General features: G+C 40.8%; 1 protein-coding gene across 4 annotated transcripts in view; it reads left to right on the forward strand.

Annotated features, from left to right (window-relative positions):
• The window catches only part of USP48 (ubiquitin specific peptidase 48), an 89,966-nt gene that overhangs the window by 19,675 nt on the left and 47,677 nt on the right, over window positions 1-22,614 (forward strand). For all 4 annotated transcript variants that reach the window (XR_007454892.1, XM_049617873.1, XM_049617870.1 and 1 more), the window contains exons 2-8: window positions 7,190-7,310; window positions 8,272-8,428; window positions 12,369-12,496; window positions 13,117-13,241; window positions 13,743-13,851; window positions 16,344-16,477; window positions 17,186-17,268. Coding sequence is in view for 3 of the 4 variants with exons in the window: in XM_049617873.1 (XP_049473830.1) it covers window positions 7,190-7,310; window positions 8,272-8,428; window positions 12,369-12,496; window positions 13,117-13,241; window positions 13,743-13,851; window positions 16,344-16,477; window positions 17,186-17,268 (857 nt within the window). In the remaining variant the exon portion in view is untranslated. The remainder of the gene's footprint in view (window positions 1-7,189; window positions 7,311-8,271; window positions 8,429-12,368; window positions 12,497-13,116; window positions 13,242-13,742; window positions 13,852-16,343; window positions 16,478-17,185; window positions 17,269-22,614) is intronic.

Consider the following 22,614-nt stretch of genomic DNA (forward strand, 5'->3'; position numbering starts at 1 on the left):
GGGGGGGGGGGGGGGGGGGGGGGGGGGGGGGGGGGCAGAGGATCTGAAGCTGGCTCTGGGCTGACAGCAGAGAGCCAAACTCAGGGGCTCGAACTCACCGCTTGAACTTCGAACTCCTGAACTGTGAGATCGTGACCTGAGCTGAAGGTGATGCTTAGCTGACTGAGCCACCCAGGTGCACCAAAAAAATATTTTAAATGGAACCACATACATAAAAACCTGACTTCTTTTCCCCCCTCACTCACCACAAAAGTGATAATTAGTAAGTGCTGTTGATTTGAACTTGGTGCCAGCGGCATCTTCTCCCTGTACCGGCATCTTCTGATCCTCATTTCTTGTCTCTTCGAACAGCATCCCTTTTAAATTTCACTGTCATTTCACTGTCATTCCCCTCCCCCGCCCCAACACACACACACACACACACACACACACACGAAGAGCCAGGATTTATTCTTTGAAAAATCTCCCATTAAAAAAAAAAACAAAACCAAAAAACCCTTAGAGGCTTAAAACTTGTCTTATTGAGAAGCAGGAGGAGCTTTATAAGAATGGCATTTGTTGAAAAAGCAAAACTTGTGGAATCTTCAGGTGATTCTTGTAAGGCACTCTGGTAGAGAAGCACAATTAGAGGCTCTTTCTAAAGTGCAAATCCGATTATTTTTCTTTTAAATAGCTTATGGTGGCTCGTTGTTGTTGTTGTTGTTGTTGTTGTTGTTGCTGCTGCTGCTTCTTGGATGAAGTCCAAGCTCTTATCTGTTCTGTGAGCTGATGTGGCCCCTGACTTCCCTGCAAAGCCTCCAGCTGTGCTGAGCTGGAAGGCCTCCTCCCCTCCGTAGCTTGGTGGAGCTGGGCGGGCTGCATTGATTTCCTCCTGCTTGATTCTCCAGCCTTCCGTCTCCATTTGCTCCCCTCTGCCTGGAATGCTCTGGAGTTTTCCCTCCCCCATGGAGTGAGTTCCTGAGCACCCTTGGAGAGACTCTCACCTCCACAGCACCGTGCCTCCCTTCCTGTGAGATCTCTGCTGTGGAGTCCAGAGTCCCTGCTTCATGCCATCACTGCATTGATGTCTCTGGAGTTATCCTTTTGCTTGCCCGTCGCCTCATGTGCTGCGAGCCCGTCTTTGATGCCTAGGACCTTGTCATTCCTTTCAGTATCCTCAGGTCCTGTAATTATCTGAGCATCTCTGTGTGACAGAAAGGGTCACCCTTTGAAGTCTAGTTGCTTTTATAAGATGCTAGGTTCGGGTTACACAAAATGATAACTGTTTACTGTTATGTGCGTGTTGTGATCTGTCTAGTGGACATGTATTGATTGATAGCAGTGTTGATAGTAGGCACCCTGAGGCTTTTTATATATGTGTGTGTGTGTGTGTGTGTGTGTGTGTATAAACATATATATATGAACATTTAATGCTATAAATTCCCCTCTAAGCACTTAATTTAGTTCCATCTCACAACTTCTGGTATGCTTTATTCAATTCAAAGTATTTTCTTATTTTCCTTGTGATTTCTTCTCTTTTCAAAAGCTTTCTTTTGTGAAAAATATGTAAGGAACATCACGCCCTCCCCATTAGAAAAATTAGAGTCATAATGGGGCATCTAGGTGGTTTAGTCAGTTAAGCGTCCAGCTCTTGATTTCTGCTCAGGTTATGATCTCATGGTTTGTGAATTTGATCCCTGCATTTGGGCTCTGTGCTGATGGCATGGAAGGAGCCTGCTTGGGATTCCTGTCTCCCTCTCTCTCTCTGCCCCTCCCCTGCTCACCCTTTCTCTCTCTCTTTCTCAAAAGTAAATAAATACAGAGAAAAATTAGAGTCATAATGGATAACTTTGTATCCTGTTTATTGAGAATTCTGTTTGAGCATGGTCACATATCATTAAAGTATTGCTTGAAAAGAGTTTTAATGGCTGCATAATACTCCATGTCACCACCACAGTTCAACATCGTCCCTGTGGTTGGGCCAGTAGCTTGTTTCTAAACAGTTTTCTGGTATAAGCAACTCTGATTTTCCTGTGGTTGGGTAGGTAGCTTGTTGCTAAGTAGTGATGATAATCTTTGAAAGTATTTGTTGACATCTGTGTGTGCTTAAGATACGATCTGGTGGTTCTGAGTCAAAGTACCAGTAAGTCTTTATAATAATAATAATAATAATAATAAATATATATATATGTATATATAAACATAATATACATATAGTCAAGTTGCTTTTCAGAAAAAGGCTGCATTAGGCGAAGCTTCAGTGTAGTCAGATTTTCACCAGGAGCAGGAAAGTTGGCATGCTGTCCTTCCTTCATTGACTTATGCCTGGGCCGTCTGTGACATGGTGTCCTAAGAGCTAAGAAGCAAAGATGATGAGAAAAACAAAGCAGTAATCCTTTTAATGACCATTCACAGGGACTGAGAGCTCCACCCCATTTCCCATCAAGCAGTGAATTTTCTTCCAAGTGCATAGCAACTATGAAATCATTGGCTATAAATTTTTGTTCGTTGTGTTGGAAGATACTCTTAAATGGCAGATCCTTGGAGATCTGTCGGAACAGCTGAAACTTCATCTCTTACCTGTGGCCAGTATCGAAGGCACTAGACATACGTAGCCTATTGTTTTTCCACTCTGCAGCCGAGCAGGTTTTGATCTGCGGAAAATTGATTTCCTTCTTCACAGTTTTGGGCACTATGCAGACATCTCTGTTCCCTTCTTACCTCGCTGTCTACGTGGTCCCCAAGTCCTGTTGATTCCCTCGCATCGATAAACTTGAATTCAGCTTTCCTGCGTTCCTGCTGCCACTAAACTGGTTTAGGACTTGATCCTCCATTAGGATTGCTGCCGAGGTGTTCTGCTGGCTTAAAATCACAGCAAGTCATGTCACAGCTGCTTAGCGAGTCAAACCAAACGTTTTGGAACCTATCCCCCATCTACCACTTCAGCCACTTGGTGTCTTTCTGTCGCACAGTTCTGGAGAAAGTACCTATTGGGATTCATCGTTATGTTTTGTTGTCGCAGTGTTGTTGCATATTCTGTGGACCTGTGCACAGGGGTAGAATCCTTGAAACAAAATGTTGGTGTCATTTGATATTTGAGACATTTTCTCAAGTTTTCCCAAAAGAGTTGTGTTTGAGCTCCCGTTGCACAGCGGCTTGTGCTTGATACTGCTTCATCGTTGGGAACTTTTTGCTAATTGGGTAAGAGAAGACATCTTTCGTGGCTGTTTTAAGTTTGCATTTCCCTGGATTTGAGTATTTTCTCCTGTGTTTGTTAACTAGCTTTATAAGAAAGTTTAGAGAAAGAGAGGCAACCCGTGTTTAAGAATTAGGTCTGTCAGAGACTGAAGTGGCTTTTAGAATGGTAATAACAGGAATAGCTTTATTTAGTTAGTTCATATTTGTTAGCACTCCTAGACACAGGTGAAAGAGCCTTGAAACTAGCTAGCCAGAAGGAAAATGACTAGGGAGGGCTTCTGTCTGTCAATTCAGGGAAATTTGGACAAATCACAGATAAGGCAGGGAGCCTTTTCATGAACCACCTGTTTCTGCTTCTCAGACAAATCAGCATGTTGGTTCCTTCCTAGGCCGCCAAGCTTTCCAGGTCCCATGCCATCCAGAAGTCTCTTGCCACCTCAGAGGGACGAATGTTTCTCCCCCTGTTCCTCACTTTGCCATTTGAAACATCTTGTGGGATTTTTGTGTTTCAGTGATGGATTGGAGCTGCATCTCAGCAGCTCTTGGTAGTGTAGCCGGGGTGCCTGAGCCTCTGGCTCCCGGGGTCCCACACGGACCAGGTTTGCCTGCTCACTGACAAACTCCAAAGGCAGAGACGCGAGTGGTAGTAAAACAAGAAAGGAATTTATTTCTGTTGACACCCTGGACTGGCATCTCCCAAGACTGTCTCCCAAGTGCCAAAAATACTTCCAGGTTTATGTAAGGAAAATGTGAGGCAAAGGCTGGTGGGTACATGCAGGGAAGCAGTGAAGGTCATTGTCCTGGGTGGGGTCTTGCTGGCTCTGGGCCGTTCTTATTGCTTGGGGTGGGTGGGGGAATGGCTCACGTCAGGGGACCTTTTGTCTGAGTTCAGAGATAAGCTGGAAAGAAGAATTTAATCAGTTAGAAAGTTCAAGGTCAAAATGGTGATCATTGAGGTCCTTTCATTAGAACTACAAGACCCAAGGAACAGTTTGTTCTCAGAAAAAAAGGCCTTATAGGGCAGCGGTAGATGAAGAAACTTGGCACATGCAGTTATACAGTAATAGATATCAGCCATACGAACAAAAGTAATGTCTTTAATCTCTAGACCCAACCTGGGGCACGAACTCATGACCCTGAGGTCAGGAGTCTCATGCTGTACCAACTGAGCCAGCCAGGTGCCCCCACAAACCTATTCTTAAGCCAGCTGATGTAGAAGTAAATGAGATGGGAGAGTAGGAAAGAACCAGGTTGACTGTTTTCTCATGCTGGGTTTTTGTGGTTTGGTTCTCTGATCACCCTGGAGACAGAAGGAAGGATTTCTGAAGTTAGTTATAAGGTTTGTAGAAGTTTATATTCAGAGAAGGTGAGTGGCATCACCCTGATTAAATCAGGGCTACTTGTGACCTTGAAAAGGTTACTTGATTTCTAAGCCAGCTTTAGCAAATCCTGCTTTCTAGGGCCAAGTAAGTAATATAAATGGGTCAGACTGGCTAGGGTGTTTACACAGTAGTAAACCAGTCTTTCCTGGAAAACATGTGTGCCTGTTTCCTATCTTGAGACACTCAGCCTTCTTGATCTCTTTTTACACTTTGATAGAAACAGGTATGCAAAAATATTTTTCTGCTATAAGAAAATTGGTACACATGTGATGATAAATGCTACGTGACACCCGTGGCCTACTCTTCCCGTGGATAAAATGAACTTCCAGGGCACTGGAGACTGAATGGAGAGGTTTCATCTGTAGGCATTGTAGCCTCTGATATTGGTATTCTGTTGTGCTGCTTAGGGTGGCTTGGGAGTAATCGCTTGTAGTTAGAAATGGTTTTACCATTTATGCTTTTTAAATAGATTCTCCACTTCTCCAAACAAGACAACAAACAAACCCAGAAAAGCCCCCACAAGACTGGGTTCATGGAGAAATGCGTAGCCCTTATTTGGAAATCTTTATAATCTGTTAGCATAACTGCTTTTATTACTGCAAAGCGCTGCCATTGGCTTTTTGAGTTCTTACCTGCAGGTGTGGCCCTAGGGGCCCATAAGCCATAGGTTCTGCCTGGGGGTGGTGCTTCATCACTGCTTCAGCTCTGTGGTGATGGTGTTCTAGCTGATTGAACGCTTTGTCAGTAATACCTAGCCAGCAATTAATTTAAGAAGATGTGTACAAACAAAAAAAACAATACCAACACTCTAGGGCCAAATAATGCAAGTTGCTTTCAACTTCTCACATCTGTTTTGAAAGTTTTTTCAAAGTTCAACCGTGTTTCATCTAATTATCAGGCTGCAGCAAGGACCCAACTTTGGACCTGGTTGAAGAGTACAAGATTGCCCGGGGTGGTGGGGGGCGGGGGTGCTGGCAGTGAGGACAAGGATAGACTCTACTTTTTTTTTTTTTTTAAGTTTATTTATTTTGAGAGACTGCATGCACACATGTGTAAACCAGGGGAGAGGGGCAGAGAAAGAGGGAGAGAGAATCCTAAGCAGGCTCTGTGCTGTCAGCGCAGAGCTCAGATGTGGGGCTCAATCTCATGAACCATGAGATTATGACCTCAACCAGGGCACCCCTCTCCTCCATCATTCTTTTAGTACATCCCTACTTCTGGGTCACAGCAAGATGTTCCACGTTCCTCTTGTACTCTGTCCAGACTTGGAATCAGTCATTTCTCCAAGGAGCCGTGGGGAAGACTTAGAAATCAAGACCTGGTTGCTAGGAGTCTCACCTTATTGCTTCTACACCCTCAGCTGACAAAAGGCCATGTAGTTGGCCTGCCCAATTACATTTCGGATAAGACAACAGATGTTTTTTAATTTAAACATGTCATTTATCGGAAATTCAAATAACTACTGTTCTGTAGTTTATCTGGCAACCTTAATCTTCCTTCAAGTTTACACTTATTATTCCTGATCCAGTACTGCGGGGTTCATTTTATTCTTCCTCCCTTTTCTTATTTGTAACTTTCCAAAACTTGGTTTCCTTTATCCCCAGTATATTTACTTATTTATTCAAATAGAGAATATACGGAAAGTAGTTTTAGAATTGTTAACCTCTCTGTGAAAAGGAAGTCATTAAGATTTGGTATTTGTTCCTTTTTAGCCTGAAGACACCACTAAATGAGCTCGCTAATGAATGACCTTATTCAAGTTACTTGGGTTAGTTCCCCCTTCCCTTCATTGTGGATGTTATTTAGTTGGAATGTGTTTATGTTAGATTTAGGGTTCTCCCCATCCTTACTGATTTCTGTGTGTAACCCACACACAGCCCCCCAGTTCAGCAGTGTATTATAGAACAGTATGTTCAGAAAAGGGTCACATACCCCGCCATTTTTGTTTACCCTAAACCCACTCATATTCTAACCACTTTTATTAGTCTCTGGTTTATCCTTTTTGTATTTTTCTGTTCAAATAGATACATGTATATTTTCTTATTTCCCTATCTTTCTTACACAAGAAAGTGAATTCTATAGGTACTGTTTTGCACATTGCTTTCTTTACTTGCTAATATATCCTGGAAATTACTCCACATCCGTTCACAGAGGTTTGTTATGTGTTTTTCATTTTACAGTTGAATAGTACTCCATTGTGCAGATGTACAGTATCCCCTACGTTTGGCCGTTTGGGTTCCCAGTATTTCACAAACAGTGCTATAATGAATACCTGAGGTGGTGTTCGTGCTGGGTTTTCTTGCACTGTTGGGGCTGTATCTTCAGGGTGAATTCTTAGAAATGAATTACTGGGTCAAAAGGTAGCTATATGTATAGTTTTGTCAGATTGCAAAATTCCTCTCCCTCAAAGTCCTACTACCAGTTTGTATTTCTCAGCAGTAAAGGAGTTCTGTTTCAGCCTTACAAATTGAGTGTGGGGTTTATACCTTCTAAGTTTTCCTAATTTTTATAGAGGAGAGATATGATAAAATACTGTATAGCATTATAGTTTTAATCTGCATGTGTAATATGGAGCTGTGACATTTCTTAATTAAAAATAATATATTTATTATTACTTTTTTTTCTGTTAGACGAAACTGCAAAGGAAATCCGAATTGCTTGGTTGGGATTGGTGAGCATATTTGGTTAGGAGAAATAGATGAAAATAGTTTCCATAACATTGATGATCCCAACTGTGAGAGGAGAAAAAAGGTAAGCCATCATTTTTTAAGTTACTGCTATGTGGTATCCCTCTGGGTTTTTGTTGTTTTGTTTTGCATCTATGATCAGAAACTATAACGGACTTTATGGGAGCCTATGCAGCTTTAAGATGTAATGGAACTAAAAACCCTATAACTGCTTGAATTGCAACAGTTCTTATTGGTAGTAATACTTTAAAACAGGTGGCCATGTAATCCAGCAAGTCTTAAATGATAGTTTTAGTTTAAATGCTGATTCTGTGTTTGCTTTAATATTGTATATTTCATTTCAAACTCATTTTTAAGCCTCTTTAAAGAAAGTGGTGAATCCAGGGAACAAACTCACATAATGATTCTACCTCGCTTTTCTTGGGTTCATTGTGTTAGATATTACACGTGTAGCAGATAGTTTTACTTTTTTAAAAATACCCATTAATGTTTTCTAAACCCTAAAGCCCGGCGTTCACAAAATAGTCAGCTGTATGGATACTCTGTTAAGAATGAATCTTCGTTAAGTTCAGGAATTCTCAGTCTTAGAAGAAGTTGTAATCAACTCTCCTTGTTCCACTTCTCCCAGATCTATAGGATTTCTGGAAGTTTAATTTCCTAAATGTTTTACTCCTAAATGTTGACAGTTTAGGAATAGAGCAAATGAACAAACAGCCTATGTACACATGTTCAGAACAGACCTGTCCTTGAGCCCACCACTTTAATTTTAGGTTGAAGGGGGCCAAAGAAGACCAGAAGACTGGAGTTGAGCTGTCCTAAGTCTTTTCCACTCCAGTAGCCACCCCAGAAGTGTCTTTCATGAAGTTATGTCCTCGCCCTGGCCAAGAGAGCCTTATGGTGGTTATACCATGTTGACCTGGGTAGTTTTAGCAAATTTTTAATCTGAAATTAAATAGTTCCTCTTATAATTTTTTTGTGTGTGAAAGGAAATTGACTCTATGATTATAAATTTTGCATTTTTGTAGAACTCATTTGTGGGCCTCACTAACCTTGGAGCTACTTGTTATGTCAACACGTTTCTTCAAGTGTGGTTTCTCAACTTGGAGCTTCGGCAGGCACTATACTTATGTCCAAGTACCTGTAGCGACTACGTGATGGGAGATAGTATCCAAGAGGAGAAAGGTTAGTGGGGCTCATGTGGGGAGGGCTCACTTCGCAGATATTGCCAGCCAGAAAACCTTCCAAATGCAGGGAACTAATTTCTTAGTGCTCCGTATGTGCCGGGCGTGGTGGTATGTCCATAAACATTGTCAGGATTCAAAATAGTTTTCACTTTTCCGGTAAATTTGTTAATGGTGCACTGAAATTGTTCATATCCAAGTGAAGGAAATACATTTGATTGTTATTATATAGCTTACATCAATAATTGCTCTAGGTAATACACTGTGATTGTAGTTCATTAATTTTTAGTGATTGATGGAAATCAGTCAGTAAAGCAGACAAGATTACTCTCTTTAGTTTGAGAGATTTAATATTTCATTGTGACCAGTCTTTTGTCCTGATTCCCAAATAGGCTGACTTAGATGATACCCCTAAGATTACCGTTAAATTCACTAACCTTGGCAAAATGAATTACCATTAGCAACTACTCACATTGTAAATTTAGAATCAGTTTTGTTTGTGTTTCAGACTGTTTCTACTGGAATTATTTTATTTCATGAATAGCGTGTCGATTATTATTCTTGATTGATACGACTTTCTATTAGAGATTATTCTCTTTGAGAGGGAACTTTTCATGGAACGAACCAGATTTTTCTCTTTCTCAAAGCTGGGGGATGGAAGAAAATCACATAGGTCTGGGAGCTCCAAGTTGGGAACTTTGACTTTTGCTCCCATCTACATCCTGTGCCGTGTTTTGGATGCTCTTGGTTGGGCACATGGCTCATGTCTTTGGCTCTGAGAGAGAAAAAATAGGATTTATAAGCCCCACCACTTCTGACAGCCCCGTCAGATAACAGTAACACTTTTAGAGTCTCGATCTTTGTTAATTGTAATTTGTGCTTCAAAACACAGTGCTTAAGGGGTGCCTGGCTGGCCCAGTCCATAGACCATGAGACTCTTGATCTTGGGGTCCTTCACGAGTTCAACCCCCATGTTGGGCATGGAGCCTACTTAAAACAACCCCCTGCCCCAAAACATAGTGCTTAAAACTCTTCGGATTATTTCTCCAAAGCTTTATTTTCATAGTTCTGAATATTTAAAACTAGATTAATAGTATACTGGGTGTTTTATTTTATTTTATTTGTTATTTTTTTTAAGTTTATTTTTGAGAGAGAGAGGGAGAGAGAGAGAGAGAGATATCATGAGTTGGGGGAGGGGCAGAGAGAGAGGGAGACAGAAAATCTGAAGCAAGCTCCAGACTCGGAGCTGTCAGCCCAGAGCCTGATGCAGGGCTCAAACCAACAAACCATGAGATCGTGACCTGAGCCGAAGTCAGATGCTTAACCCACTGAGCCACCATGCATCCCAGGATTTTGAGTGTTTAATAATGTATGGGACATCTGGGTGGCTTAGTCGGTTAAGCGTCCAACTCTTGATTTTTGCTCAGGTCATGATCTTATGGTTCATTAGATCAAGCCCTGCCTCTGCTCTGTTCTGACAGCACACAGACCCTGCTTAGGATTCTCTCTCTCTCCCTATTTTTCTCCCCCCCCCCCCCCCCCTTTTTCCCCCCCCCCCCCCCCCCCCTTTTTTTTTTTTCCCCCCCCCCCTTTTTTTCCCCCCCCCCCCCCCCCCCCGTGTTGTGTGTGTGTGCTCTTTCTTCTCTCTCAAAATAAATAAATTAAAAAAAAATAGGAATGTATGCAAAGGATGAGTAATGTTAAATGGATCCTTTTTGATAGTATTAGTTTGCTGAAATATAAATTTACCAGTGAGAGGTCAGTTAAATAACAAATGAAAACTAAATTTCTGTTTTATAAAATGATGTGTCATGGCCTTTAATGTGGCTTCAATGTGTATCTTCAAAAAAAAAATTTTTTTTTTTAAATTTCTAAGCACAGGAATTTTTATTTCACCAAAGTCTTCCCTGACCTTGTTTTCTGATAAGACTGTACATTTGTGGTACTGTCCTAGCTGATACAGTGCAGTGGAGTGCAAAGGCTTTACTTTGGAAATGATGGGATCTGGGTTCTGCTACCAACTCAGCCATTCCCTCATTTTACAGATAAGAAAGCCAGCAGAGTATGAGTTATTTATGGAGTTATACAGATGGAGTACCTAACCTATAAAATAGGAGAGTTGGAGTATACACACACTTAACTTGAATCACTTTTAACAGCCTTCAAAGCATTTGCACCCCAGGCACCCCAGGAAGTGAGATTTTTATCTTTGTTTTACAAATGAAACATTGACTTCCTGAGAGTCACAAGTGGTAGTAAAGAGATAAATTATTCAGGGTCCAAAATAAAAGAAAGTACACAATAATTTGAATAGGGAAAGAATAAGGAATTATTGTTATATATATAATTTTTATGATATTTATTTTATGTAATCTCTGCACCCAATGTGGGGCTTGAACCCCAAGATCAAGAGTTGCACAGTCTACTGACTGAGCCAGCCAGGCACCCCGAATTATTATTATTATACAAGATAGACTTAATTTTTTTAATTTTCAAAGCATATTTTACTGGAAGGTTTTTTTGGAAGGGATTTTTTAATAGTTGACATTTTAGTTTCAGGTGTGCAGTGTAGTTATTTAACAATTCTATATGTTATGAAATGCACCCCAAGAATAGGGAATTAGTAACAGGAAATTAGAGTAATGGGGGAATTGGTTGGTAAGAATTAAAGAGGACTTAAAAAATATAAGAATAGCAGATACACAGAGCAGCCACTACTCCCAGGGCAAAAGAGAACACCTAGGGAGGGTGTCACCCCCCACTGCTCAGGCCCGAAATCTGGACCTCTGGACAACTCCCTGCGCACGCTCACTAGGTGCCTGAGAAGGTGCTGAGCTGCTGCTTCAGTATGAACCCCTGCTTGAAACTGACCACAGGGAGGTCCTGGGCCTCAGAAACCCCTGCTAAGTCACCTGAGAGGGTGCCCAAGGGGTTGTTCAAGAGGAAGTCCCTCACTAGAGGCAGCCCCCTGTGACACACCAGAGGAGACACTGGGGGAAGCTGTTGGAAGCCATTTGGCGCTGGTTTGGCTGCAGGAGCCTGGTCGGATGCTTAACCAACCGAGCCACAGGTGGGTCGGGGGCAACTGAACCCTCCAGTACCTTCTGCTGACAAGACCTTGTGCAGGCTGGTAAAGGAGAGTTGTTTGCCAGGCTCATCTGTGTTATCACAGAGGAGGCAAAGAGGGTGGCAACTGGCACCCAAGATCATACTCACATCTTTCGGGGCTCTTGTTTTCTATTTACATACCTTCCCCAGATTCATTAAAACTAGCAACTCTAGGGGTGCTTGAGTGTCAGTCCGACTTCTACTCAGCATCCGACTTCTCAGTTCGTGATCTCACAGTTCCGTGGGTTCAAGCCCCATGTTTGGCTCTGTACCAACAGCTCAGAGCCTGGAGCCTCGACCCTGCTTTGGATTCTGTGTGTGTGTGTCTCTCTGCTCCTCCCCACCCCCCTCTTTCTTTCAAACAAAATGAAAAAACATCTTTGACAAAACCTAGCAACTCCAAAATTGTAAGATTTTTAAATACTACGTCATTCATTCAAGTTTGAATCTTGTCACTTGCTTCACCTATGGCAAGTAAACATTAATGAGATTACAGTAAAGTGTTTGGCCATCTTATGCGAATGGTGAATATAGTCCATGGTTTTTATTACTGGAGTGAACGTTTCAGTGTGATTTGACAGTTTGGAAAACTGTAGTCATGAATGCTGTTGTCATAATGCACATACAGTCCTTGCCTTTGGGGGCTGTATATGGATAGCTGTGGCTACCTCATTCCTTCCAGAACAATTGTTTCTGTTAAAGTTGTAAAACTGTAATAAAACACTAATATACTTCGGATATAAGGGCGTTTAATCACATTCTCATGTGAAGAAGTACATATTTTAAAACAGGAAAGGAGTAGTTTTTAAAAGACAAACGTGTGTTTTTAATAGATTATGAACCTCAGACAATTTGTGAGCATCTCCAGTACCTGTTTGCCTTGTTGCAAAACAGTAACAGGCGATACATCGATCCATCGGGATTTGTTAAAGCCTTGGGCTTGGACACAGGACAACAGCAGGTAAATGTTTTTTAAATGTTTTTTTATTAAGTGAAACAATATGATATCTTATTTTTTATTTATGTTGGTTTTTTTAGAAGAATGGCAAAAATAAATTTTCTTTTATAATAAATATATATTAATCCAAAATTCTCAACCATTGAGTAAGATGGAAGCTGGGAAGAAAAAGACTGCTTCCTACAAGTTCCCCAATCCCACTCCCAGAAAATAACAAAGAACCTTAAAATTTTTTTTAATATGAAAAGGTACCCAGGTGTTCTTTAGAATGTTTGTAGGGGGAAATGAATTGAAATCCTTTTTAGAAATTAAGTGTTTTGTTTTGTTTTGTTTTTTCCTATTTGGAATTCCAGCATTTATTAGCTGTCCTGCATATTACACATTTTCCTTGATCTCATTTCTGAAAATTCATGCATGAGTACAAATTGATTCAACATAGCTCTAGTCCTTAGTTGAAAATGCTAACTTCAAAAATAGAGGTAGTTTCTGGAACATTTCACTTGTTGCTGTTTGTATCAGAAATTGAAAATCAAGATAATGATTTTTCTTTCGTTTTCATTTTCTGTTTCTTTTTCTTTTTTCTTTGTTTTTATTTTTTAAATTAACCCCAACTTGTGTTGTAGGATGCCCAAGAATTTTCAAAGCTATTTATGTCTCTTTTGGAAGATACTTTGTCTAAACAAAAGAATCCAGATGTGCGGAACATTGTCCAGCAGCAATTCTGTGGAGAATATGCTTATGTAACTGTGTAAGTGTGTTTCATCTTTCCCAGAGTACATTTTATTCTAAGACAGTTGCTCCTATGTGATGTGATTTTCAGTTCAGTTCCAAGTTATAGCCTTCGTGGGTTATCGCGGGACCTGAAATATTTCTAGTAATACATTTCCAGGGGGAACATGAAAGCAACTCACTTGGTAAATTCAGTTGGACTCATTCAGGTGTTGAGACCTACGTGTGGTCAAGCTCTTGCCATGGACTTTGTGGCTGTGGTGTGAGTTGAAAGAGTAAGATTGGAGCCACTCTTAAGAGTAAATGCAAAATGCCTCTGAAAATTTTTCCTAAGCATAAAATCCATGCTTCACCAATCACTTTCTGTTTTTATTTTTAACATACAGTGTAAATAATTTCTGTGAAAGAGAACCAAGGAAATAAGGTGGTAAATGCTTCTCTCCATGGTTCTAGAATGTAATACAATGGAACTTTATTGTTTTCCAACTCTGATCTTAACTTTCACTCTGTTTTATTATAGCTGCAACCAGTGTGGCAGAGAGTCTAAGCTTTTATCAAAGTTTTATGAACTGGAGTTAAATATCCAAGGCCATAAACAGTTAACAGATTGTATCTCGGAATTTTTGAAGGTATATAGTTGTTTCTGCTCATTAACAGTTAAATATTATTCTGAATTTGTAAAAATTGAATGGCTAAATTCATTACTTCAGACTTTTCCACATATGAAGTGTCTGTTTATGTCATAATCTATAAGAAACTTTATGAATTTTTGTTTCAATTTTTTTAAGTTTATCTATCCCCAGAGATATGAGAGCCTGAGCGGGGGAGAGGCACGGGGCAGGGGGCGGGGTGGGGGGTGTTGGAGAGGGAGAGAGAGAATCGTAAGCAGGCACTCCGTACAGATGGAACACGAGGCAGGGCTTGAACCCACAAACCGCAAGATCGTGACCTGAGCCGAAGTCGGATGCTTAACCAACCGAGCCACTCAGTTGCCCTGAAACTTTGTAAATTTTAAGGTGTCAAAGCAGATTGTGTATTAAAATAATTTTTGGATATTTTCAGGTTATTTTACGTGTAAAGTTATGTGTAAAAACTTGTATGTTTCAGAGTGGTAGAGTGTTTTAAGGGAATCTAAGCTCTGTTACTACCAGGTTAGTTTGTCCTTTCATTTAATGAGAACTACAATGTGTGGATTACAGTTTTCTTTTTAAAATCACTGTGGTCATTCTTAAATCCCTCCACTGCGTATCTCTCCTTTCTGTATGTTTTGATTTATGTGGGAAAATGGAAGTGGGTCTCTTTTGCTCAGAGTTGAAAAGCTGCTAAGAGGAATCCTTTGTTACCAAGGAACAAGCGCTTAACATAGTAGATGAGCTGATCATATAGCTTCACATCTTAAAACATTTTTGTGCCTTTCCTCCTTTTTAGCACAACCGTTAGCCTGCTTCAAACACTCATTTATTGAATTCATTCAGCTAAATATTGATCAAGCAATTACTGCTTTCACACACTGTTTTCAGCAGTTGGGGATAACCATAGTGAGCAAAAGAGACAACAGAGTTTTGCCTTATAATGTAGTGGTTTTGGGACCAGAGAAGGACAATTAAAATAAGGCTAAGTATAATATATAGTGTGTCAACTATAATAGGTATTGTGGTGAAGAATAAATCAGGGAAGAGGGATGGAGAATGTGGTAGGAAGGAGGGTAGGTTGGTTGCAGTTCTAAATAAAATGATGGAACGTGAAGGAAGGAGCCACGTAGGAAAGAAGGAGGTGTAGAATGCGCCTGGTGGTTTGAGGAACAGCAGGTCAGTGTGCCTGAAGTGGATGAGCAAGGGGAGAAAGTTGGAAGTTGCGGAGATAACTAAGCATCGCCTAGGATACGCCTTTGCCAGAGGCTTGGACTGTCACTGTGAGTGCAGTGAGATGCCACCAGGGGGTGCTAGTCATAGGTGAGTCCTGATGTGTTTGAATCCTTAGCTCTGGGTGCCGTCTTGAGAACTGGCTGAAGGTGGGGCCGGGGAGACAGAAAGAGTTGACGGTGGCTTTGACCGAGGGTTAGGTGAAGAGGTGAGAAGTAGTGTTTGGATTTTCAGTGTGTTTTCAAAGTAGAGCTACCACAGTTGCAGACTGGAGAAGAGAGGAGTCCACGATGACTGAGGTTTTGGCCTGAGCGCCAGGAAGCATGGAGCTGCCAGAACCGCTGTGACAAGGGCTGTGGGAGGACTAGGCTTGGGAGAGGAATTGGGAGTTTGCTTTGGGGTATGTTCAGGGGAGGGCATTGGGGGCTGGATGAAACTAACAAGGGGTTGAGAGAGATGAGGACATTCAGACATAGGGGATTAGGGAGGTAGGTGCAGCTGGCCAAGGATGCTGAGGAGGGGCACTGGACAGTGAGTTACGAGGACATGCGGGAACAATTTAAAAAGAAACCAGCATTAGCTATAACACTGAATTTCCTGCATTATTCTTTTCGCTTAATGTCATCAGTGTGGTTCAGTAATTTTAAGTGTGTGTGTGTGTGTGTGTGTGTGTGTGTGTGTATTCTGATGCCCATATGTAATTCCCACCCATTTCCCACTCTTATTAAATTAATTTTGTTGTATCAAAGTACATAGGATTTTTTTTTAACTTAGAACCTACTTCCTTGGGGGCACCTGGGAGGCTCAGTGGGTTAGGCATCTTGGGTTTGGCCCAGGTCATGATCTCGCAGTTTTTGGGTTTGAGCCCTGCATCGAGCTCTGTGCCTGGAGTCTGCTTCAGATTCTGTGTCTCCCTTTCTCTCTGCCCCTCCCTCCCTCCCTCTTTCTTTCTCTCTCAAAAATAAATGAACATTAAAAAATTTTTTTAAAATCATACATTTTGGAAAGAGCCACATCAATTTTAAATTGTTGTATGCAAGTAAATAATATTCCTGCCAAGTAGTACCTTTTATTGTAGGTGTCCTTTTTTGTTACTTGTAGTGGCTTGACCTTCAACAGCTTGGGGGGGGGGGGGGACTGTTAATGAACATGAAATTATGCTTTCCATCAGAGATTTGATCAGTTTTTAAAAAAAACCTTTCCACCCTCTACTTTTTTTTTTTTTTTTTTTTTAACTAATATGTCTTATTTCTGAGCAGGAAGAAAAATTAGAAGGAGACAATCGATACTTTTGTGAAAACTGTCAAAGTAAACAGAACGCAACAAGGAAGATCAGACTCCTCAGCCTTCCCTGCACCCTGAACTTACAGCTGATGCGCTTTGTCTTTGACAGGTAAGCATGTGCAGAGTAGCAGTGTTGCTTGTTCATTGTGGCCTGATGGGGACAGATTCTACCATAGACAGAGAAGGTAATACATTGCTTACAATTTGAAACTCTAGATTTGGGGGTGAAAGTTGTAGGTGGGGCCCGTCCTTTTGACTTGCAAATAATTCATGGTTTGATCGCAAAATTCTTAGGTAAGCCGGACATATATGAGTTAAAGCTAGAAAGGTAGGGAGTCCTTATTTTTTATTCTATTATTAATTATTAAAAACTAGAAAAGGAAAACAAACATTTAGGTAAGGAGTGAATTGTCTTGCTGTTCCTGTATTTCTGTATAAGAAGTAGAGTAAATTTATAGTTAACGGTGCTCCAGCCCCCACGGGAATATATCTTTGATTTTATAATTACAATAAAGGCAGTGTTTGCGTATGCACATTACTTCTGTGCAGGAGCTTCGGTGGCTCTGTTGTGATTAAATTAAAACTTCCGGAAATAAGTTTAGAATCACCACTTTAAATTCATAATTTCAATCTATTATTTTACACCGATTACAAGACAGCATTATGTCGACTTCTAATCGTACAGGTTTTTGAGCAAGATTGCTAAATGAAGCCTACCTAGCTACCAATGCGTTTTTTATTAAACTAGGTAATAGAGATTATACATTGTTTTATGATTGTTTTAAATATAAATATAATTAGCTTTCCTCTTGGTTAGGCAAACTGGACATAAGAAAAAGCTGAATACCTACATTGGCTTCTCAGAAATTTTGGATATGGAGCCTTATGTGGAACATAAAGGTAATGTTTTTACCGAGCAGTGATAATTTTAATGCTCAGAGAATGTAACTTGTGATCTGCTTGTGATGAATACAGAACAGCAGTTGATTACTAAATTTTATTTGCTAACGTTAACGTCTGTCTGGGAACAAAGGCTTTTTAGGCAAGCCGAGATGTGTTACTTCCATTTTTCCGTGAGTAAGTACACGGCAAAGGTTAGATGGTTCGTCAAGATCTACATAATTAAGTGTACAAAAGAATAAAAACATGAGAAGGTGTTTTACTGTCTGAACCCACAAAGTGGTCCCTTAGTGTCAGAACTGTATCTCTAATCCTCATAAAGTGAAGTCTGTCTGAGCTGCCTCCATTCGTGTTTGTTTTATTTTTTTAACTTTTCATCAAAAACTTTAGGTGGCGTAATTTCAATATGTATGCTCTGATTCATATCAGTGATGAGTTCTATGATGGTATGCCAAACGGTTTCCTACCCTTTTGTTTTGGTGGTCTTCACCTTACATACAGGGTGATTATTGATAGAGGAAGACTTCTTGCCCTTTTGTCCCTCTTGCCCTGACCTGACCGGAAGGACTGTTGCACTTCTCAGATCGATCTTCCTGTCCATTACATTTTTAATAAAGAAATTAATATCATGAACTCATTCTCTTTCCGTAAAAAGCTTCTGGAGGCAACTTACAATAGAAACAAGCCATAAAATAAAACCTTTGAAAAAAACCATTAGATAGGTTGGGGAATGATGTATTAAATACTTAAACTTTAAAACGTGTGATGCTCTGTCACTGTTGCGGGTTTGAAATTTGCACCTTGGTGCAGGAAGAAAACAGCTGCAGACTTTGCACCTGGACTTTGTTACTTTTATATTTGGCTGAATGAGTAACTTAACTGTAGTCCACTTTGGTTAGTGGTTTGCTTCCTGCCTCCTTTGTTCCAGGTAGTTGTTTAAAATTAGAGATGTCTGATAGCCTGGTGGTTTCTCCGAGTCCAGAAACTTAGATGTAAAATTGGCACTTTCCTTGTCTCCACTGTATGATTTTGATAGTTTTTCTTACTAATGTTACTAAATATATTATGTATTTGTCTAATTTGTACTGTAAGGAGCACAAGATGATTATGAAATAGACTTGACGTGTCAAAAACTCTGTAGAAATATTTAAATTTAGTGTGTGCATTGACTAATCTCTTAGTATTTAAATAGAAGAATAAAAATTATTTCCTTATTTTAGAATTGTTAGCTAAGACTAGTAAAATTAATCCAGTAGTTTGTAGCTATAGACCTGTCTTTCACAGGCTCTTGTACTATTTGCTGTACAAACACACGACCTTCTAAATACTGAAAACATTACTTTTTGTTAAAATTGCACAGGGTTGGGTTCATTCTTGGTAATTTGGAAAATTTAGAAGGCATAAAGAATAAAAACTACCTGCAATTCTGTAACTATATCACCAGTATTTGTTTTCCTGTATTATTTATATGTGTCTATGCATACCTATCCATATGAAGCTGAAAAAGTAGGTCTAAAAGATGGTCTTTTTAAGAGGAGAATTCACTTGTTTCCTTAAATAGTGGGCCCACAGATCTGCAAAGATCTGTAAACCAAGGGGTCTCCATTCCTTGAACCTTTAGCCCTTGACTCTCTAACTGAACTTTTGCCATATTTCTTAGAGATTTTAATATACCTGTAGACCACCTTGAGGGTCTGGAGGCTGAATAAAATTCATAGAATTTCAGAAGAAACCAGTTACATTTCAATACAGTTAGCTGGGCACCTGGGGGGGCTCAGTCTGTTGAGTGACCAACTTCGGCTCAGGTCTTGGTCTCACGGTTCGTGGGTTTGAGCTCTACGCCAGGCTCTCTGCTGTCAGTGCGGAGCCTGCTTCGGATCCTCTGTCCCCCTCTCTCTGCCTCTCCTGGCTCACACTCTCTCTTCTCAAAAATAAGTAAACATTTTAAGTGAACTAGTACAGTTAGCAAAACATGAAGACAGACTTGAGATCCAGTAATAAAGGTGCCCATTAAAGAACAGATTCCACTGGCTGTCCACAACTACCAGAATTCTGAAGCTGTTGAGAGTAATGAATTGGTAAGTATAAATTCAGGCTGACAATGGTAATGTGATATGAAAATTTTTGTGTTGTTGTCTCTCGGTCACACAGTCATAGTTACTGCTTCTACTTGTATGGTGTATCATGATGATTTAATTTAGGGAATACTATGTGGAACTCCTATTAGAGGCGATCTCTCCCTCTTCTCTCCCTCAGCCACCCTGAGGGGCACACCCTCTCTTGTCCTGCTGTTGTGTGCACCATACACGTCACTCTATTGACTTTCCTACCTTTTTAGAATAAGATATAACACATTCATAAAAGTCCAAAATACACGTTTGGCTTGAAGAATTGTCACAAAGTGGACATCTGCACGAGCAACATCCAGGCCAAGAAATAAAGCTTCCCAGTACTCTAGAGTCTTTTTTGTTGCCCCTCCCAGTAACACCCCCTTCCCTCTCCTCAAATCATAGGCACTGATCTGGCTTTTATGGTGCTTCATTTATTTTTTTATTTTTAATTTTTTAAATGTTTGTTTATTTGGGGAGAGAGCATGCATGCACGGAAGTGAGAGAGAATCCCAAGCGAGCTCTGGCCTGACGCCGGGCTCAGTATCACGAACCGTGAGCTTATGACCTGTGCCCGGATCACGAGACAGATGCTTAACTGACTGAGCACCCCAAGCACCCCTATTTTTTATTTTTATTTTTATTTTGCTTCAGTGCTTCACGATGTAAGTTTGCATCCCTGGACATTAGGCTTTAGTTTACCTTTTTCCTCCTGGGATATTGCCAGGTGAAACCCAACCCATGATGAAATCTTGCACTGCCTGCCTCCCTGGCTCCTTTATCTGGGCTGTGGTTGAAGGTGGCTGGAGAAAAACACTGTCATAGCTGTGTGTCTGTCTGCGTCTCAACCCTTTTAATTTGGGGAATTGCAAGCTTATACGAAAAAACGGAATCCCAATCTGGATCTTTAAAAAAAAAAAATTTTTTTTTAATGTTTTTATTTTATTTTTGAGAGAGAGAGAGACACAATGCAAGCGGGGGAGGAGCAGAGAGAGAGGGAGACACAGAATCTGAAGCAGGCTCCAGGCTCTGAGCTGTCAAGGCAGAGCCCAATGCAGGGTTTAAACTCAAGGAGTGTAAGATCATGACCTGAGCCGAAGTCAGATGCCCAACCGACTGAACCACCCAGGCGCCCCCCAATCTGGATCTTTTAACTGCATCGGTCCACTTACCCTTATCCCCCCCGCCCCCACTTACCCTTAAGTACTGATCTTTCCTCTGGTTCAAATCTGTACCACGTTTTATGGCTCCCTGTTACTTGAATATGTTTTAAAGCTTCTCATTTCTTGAAACATAGCCTACTTTTATAGTCCATGACTGACTCTTAGAATGTTGTGCAGGCTTATTTTGGGGGTATCGGTAGGTTCTTTTGTTGTTGTCACGTTTCTTTTGTACTCGGTTATCTTTGATTGCATGCTGGTTATTGCACATGGAAAATCTGTGGGGATTCCCTTAGGGCTGGCATGACGCCACATCCTCCAGTGAGACCTTATTTCTGCCAGGCATCTGGAATCCCTGCTAGTTAGGTACCAGCACAACCTGAGTTCAATGCTGAGGTCCCCTTGTTCACCCAAGCTGTAAGAACCTGATACAAAGGCCAGACTAACACCATGACATTCCCTTCCCACCCCACGTTCTCTTTCTCTTGCTCTCCTCAGGGGTAGTGGGTTTACTTTATGGTTTCCTGAGGTTGGGGAGATGGAGAGGCTTTTTCTGGTTCACTTTTACCATGAAGTAATGGGAGAGGGCAGTGTGGTAGAAAGAACAGTAGGTGGGGAGTCCAGGTAAGCCCTAAAATATGGAGTGTGGACCAGCACACCAGGTAGACACAGCCTGAGCTGTCTGATATCACTATTCTCTACTTCCGTTAGTTAACACAGAAAATAACATGTGCACTTAACTCTGGACATAGTGTCTTTACCTCTGTAATCAGTACAAGTACCTTGGGGTGCCTGGCTGGCTCAGTTGGAAGAATGTAACTGTTGATCTTAGGATTACTTAAATAAAAATAACAAAAACCAAAAACACATTACAAGGACCTTAAACCATTAAGAAGTCGATCCTTTCTTAAATTGCTTATTTCTTGTGTTTGTTTGGTTTTTTTTTTAGTAATTTTTCAAAGTTTGTTTATTTATTTATTTATTTTAAAGAGAGAGAGAGAGAGAGAGAGAGAGAGCGCGCGCGCACAAGCATGAACAGGGAAAGGACAGAGAGAGCAGGAGAGAGAGAATCCCAAGCAGACTCCACATTGTTAGCCTGGAACCCAGTGCGGGGCTCAAACTTATGAAATGTGAGATCATGACCTGAGCTGAAATCGAGAGTCAGACCCTTAACCACCTCAACCACCCAGGGGCTCCTGTTTTCTGTATGTATTTTAGTTCTGCTTTTTAAAAAACTCAAAGGCTGCCTTATTGTGTGTAGGACTGTGGGTGTTTTGTTTACCACCGTCTTTGGTTTATCATTCATTCCCTTCTGCATTCTAGACCTCCCCTCTGCAGTGGCTTTTTTTTTTTTTTTTAATATGGAATAGAGCTTATAAAATTCCTTTTGAAAGGGTCTGTCGATGGCAAATTGTTTTCACATATCATTGTCTGAAAATTGTCTGTATTTTGTTCTTGTGACATTTATTTTCCCTAACGTGGGCCGTTCTGTTCACGTGCAGTGCTTGTGTTGCCGGTGAGGGGTTGGGGCCTGTTTTGTCATCGTTAAGAGTTTTTCTTTGGTTTGGGCATTCTGCAGTGTCACTGTGACCTGTTGGGCTAGATTCTAAGTGTATTTATCCTCCCTGCAAAAGGTATCAAACAATTCCTCAACCATCGTGTCTTAAAATGTCTCATCCCCACTCTTTCTTCTCCCCTCGAATCCCAATAGGTGTTTGTTAAGGTGTTCCCTGACTCTTCCATTGCTTTGTCCTGTGTGTCCCAGAATTTCTTTAGCCCCACCTTCTACTTTACTGATTCTCTGCTCAGGTGAACCTAATCTACCGTTAAGCCTTTCTGTAGAGTTTTGACTTTGAGTTATTATAATTTTCATTTCTAGAAGTTCAGTTTGGTTCTTTATCATATCTGATTTTTTTTTTAATGTTTATTTTTTTTGAGAGAGACAGGAGCATGAGCAGGGGAGGGGCAGAGAGCGAGGGAGAGAGGGAGAGTCCTAAGCAGGCTCCATGCAGAACTCACGAAACCCTGAGATGACCTGAGCTGAAATCAAGAGTCAAGAACGCTTACCCGACTGAGAT

The sequence above is a fragment of the Panthera uncia genome (assembly GCF_023721935.1).
Source record: "Panthera uncia isolate 11264 chromosome C1 unlocalized genomic scaffold, Puncia_PCG_1.0 HiC_scaffold_4, whole genome shotgun sequence".
NCBI lineage: Eukaryota > Metazoa > Chordata > Mammalia > Carnivora > Felidae > Panthera > Panthera uncia.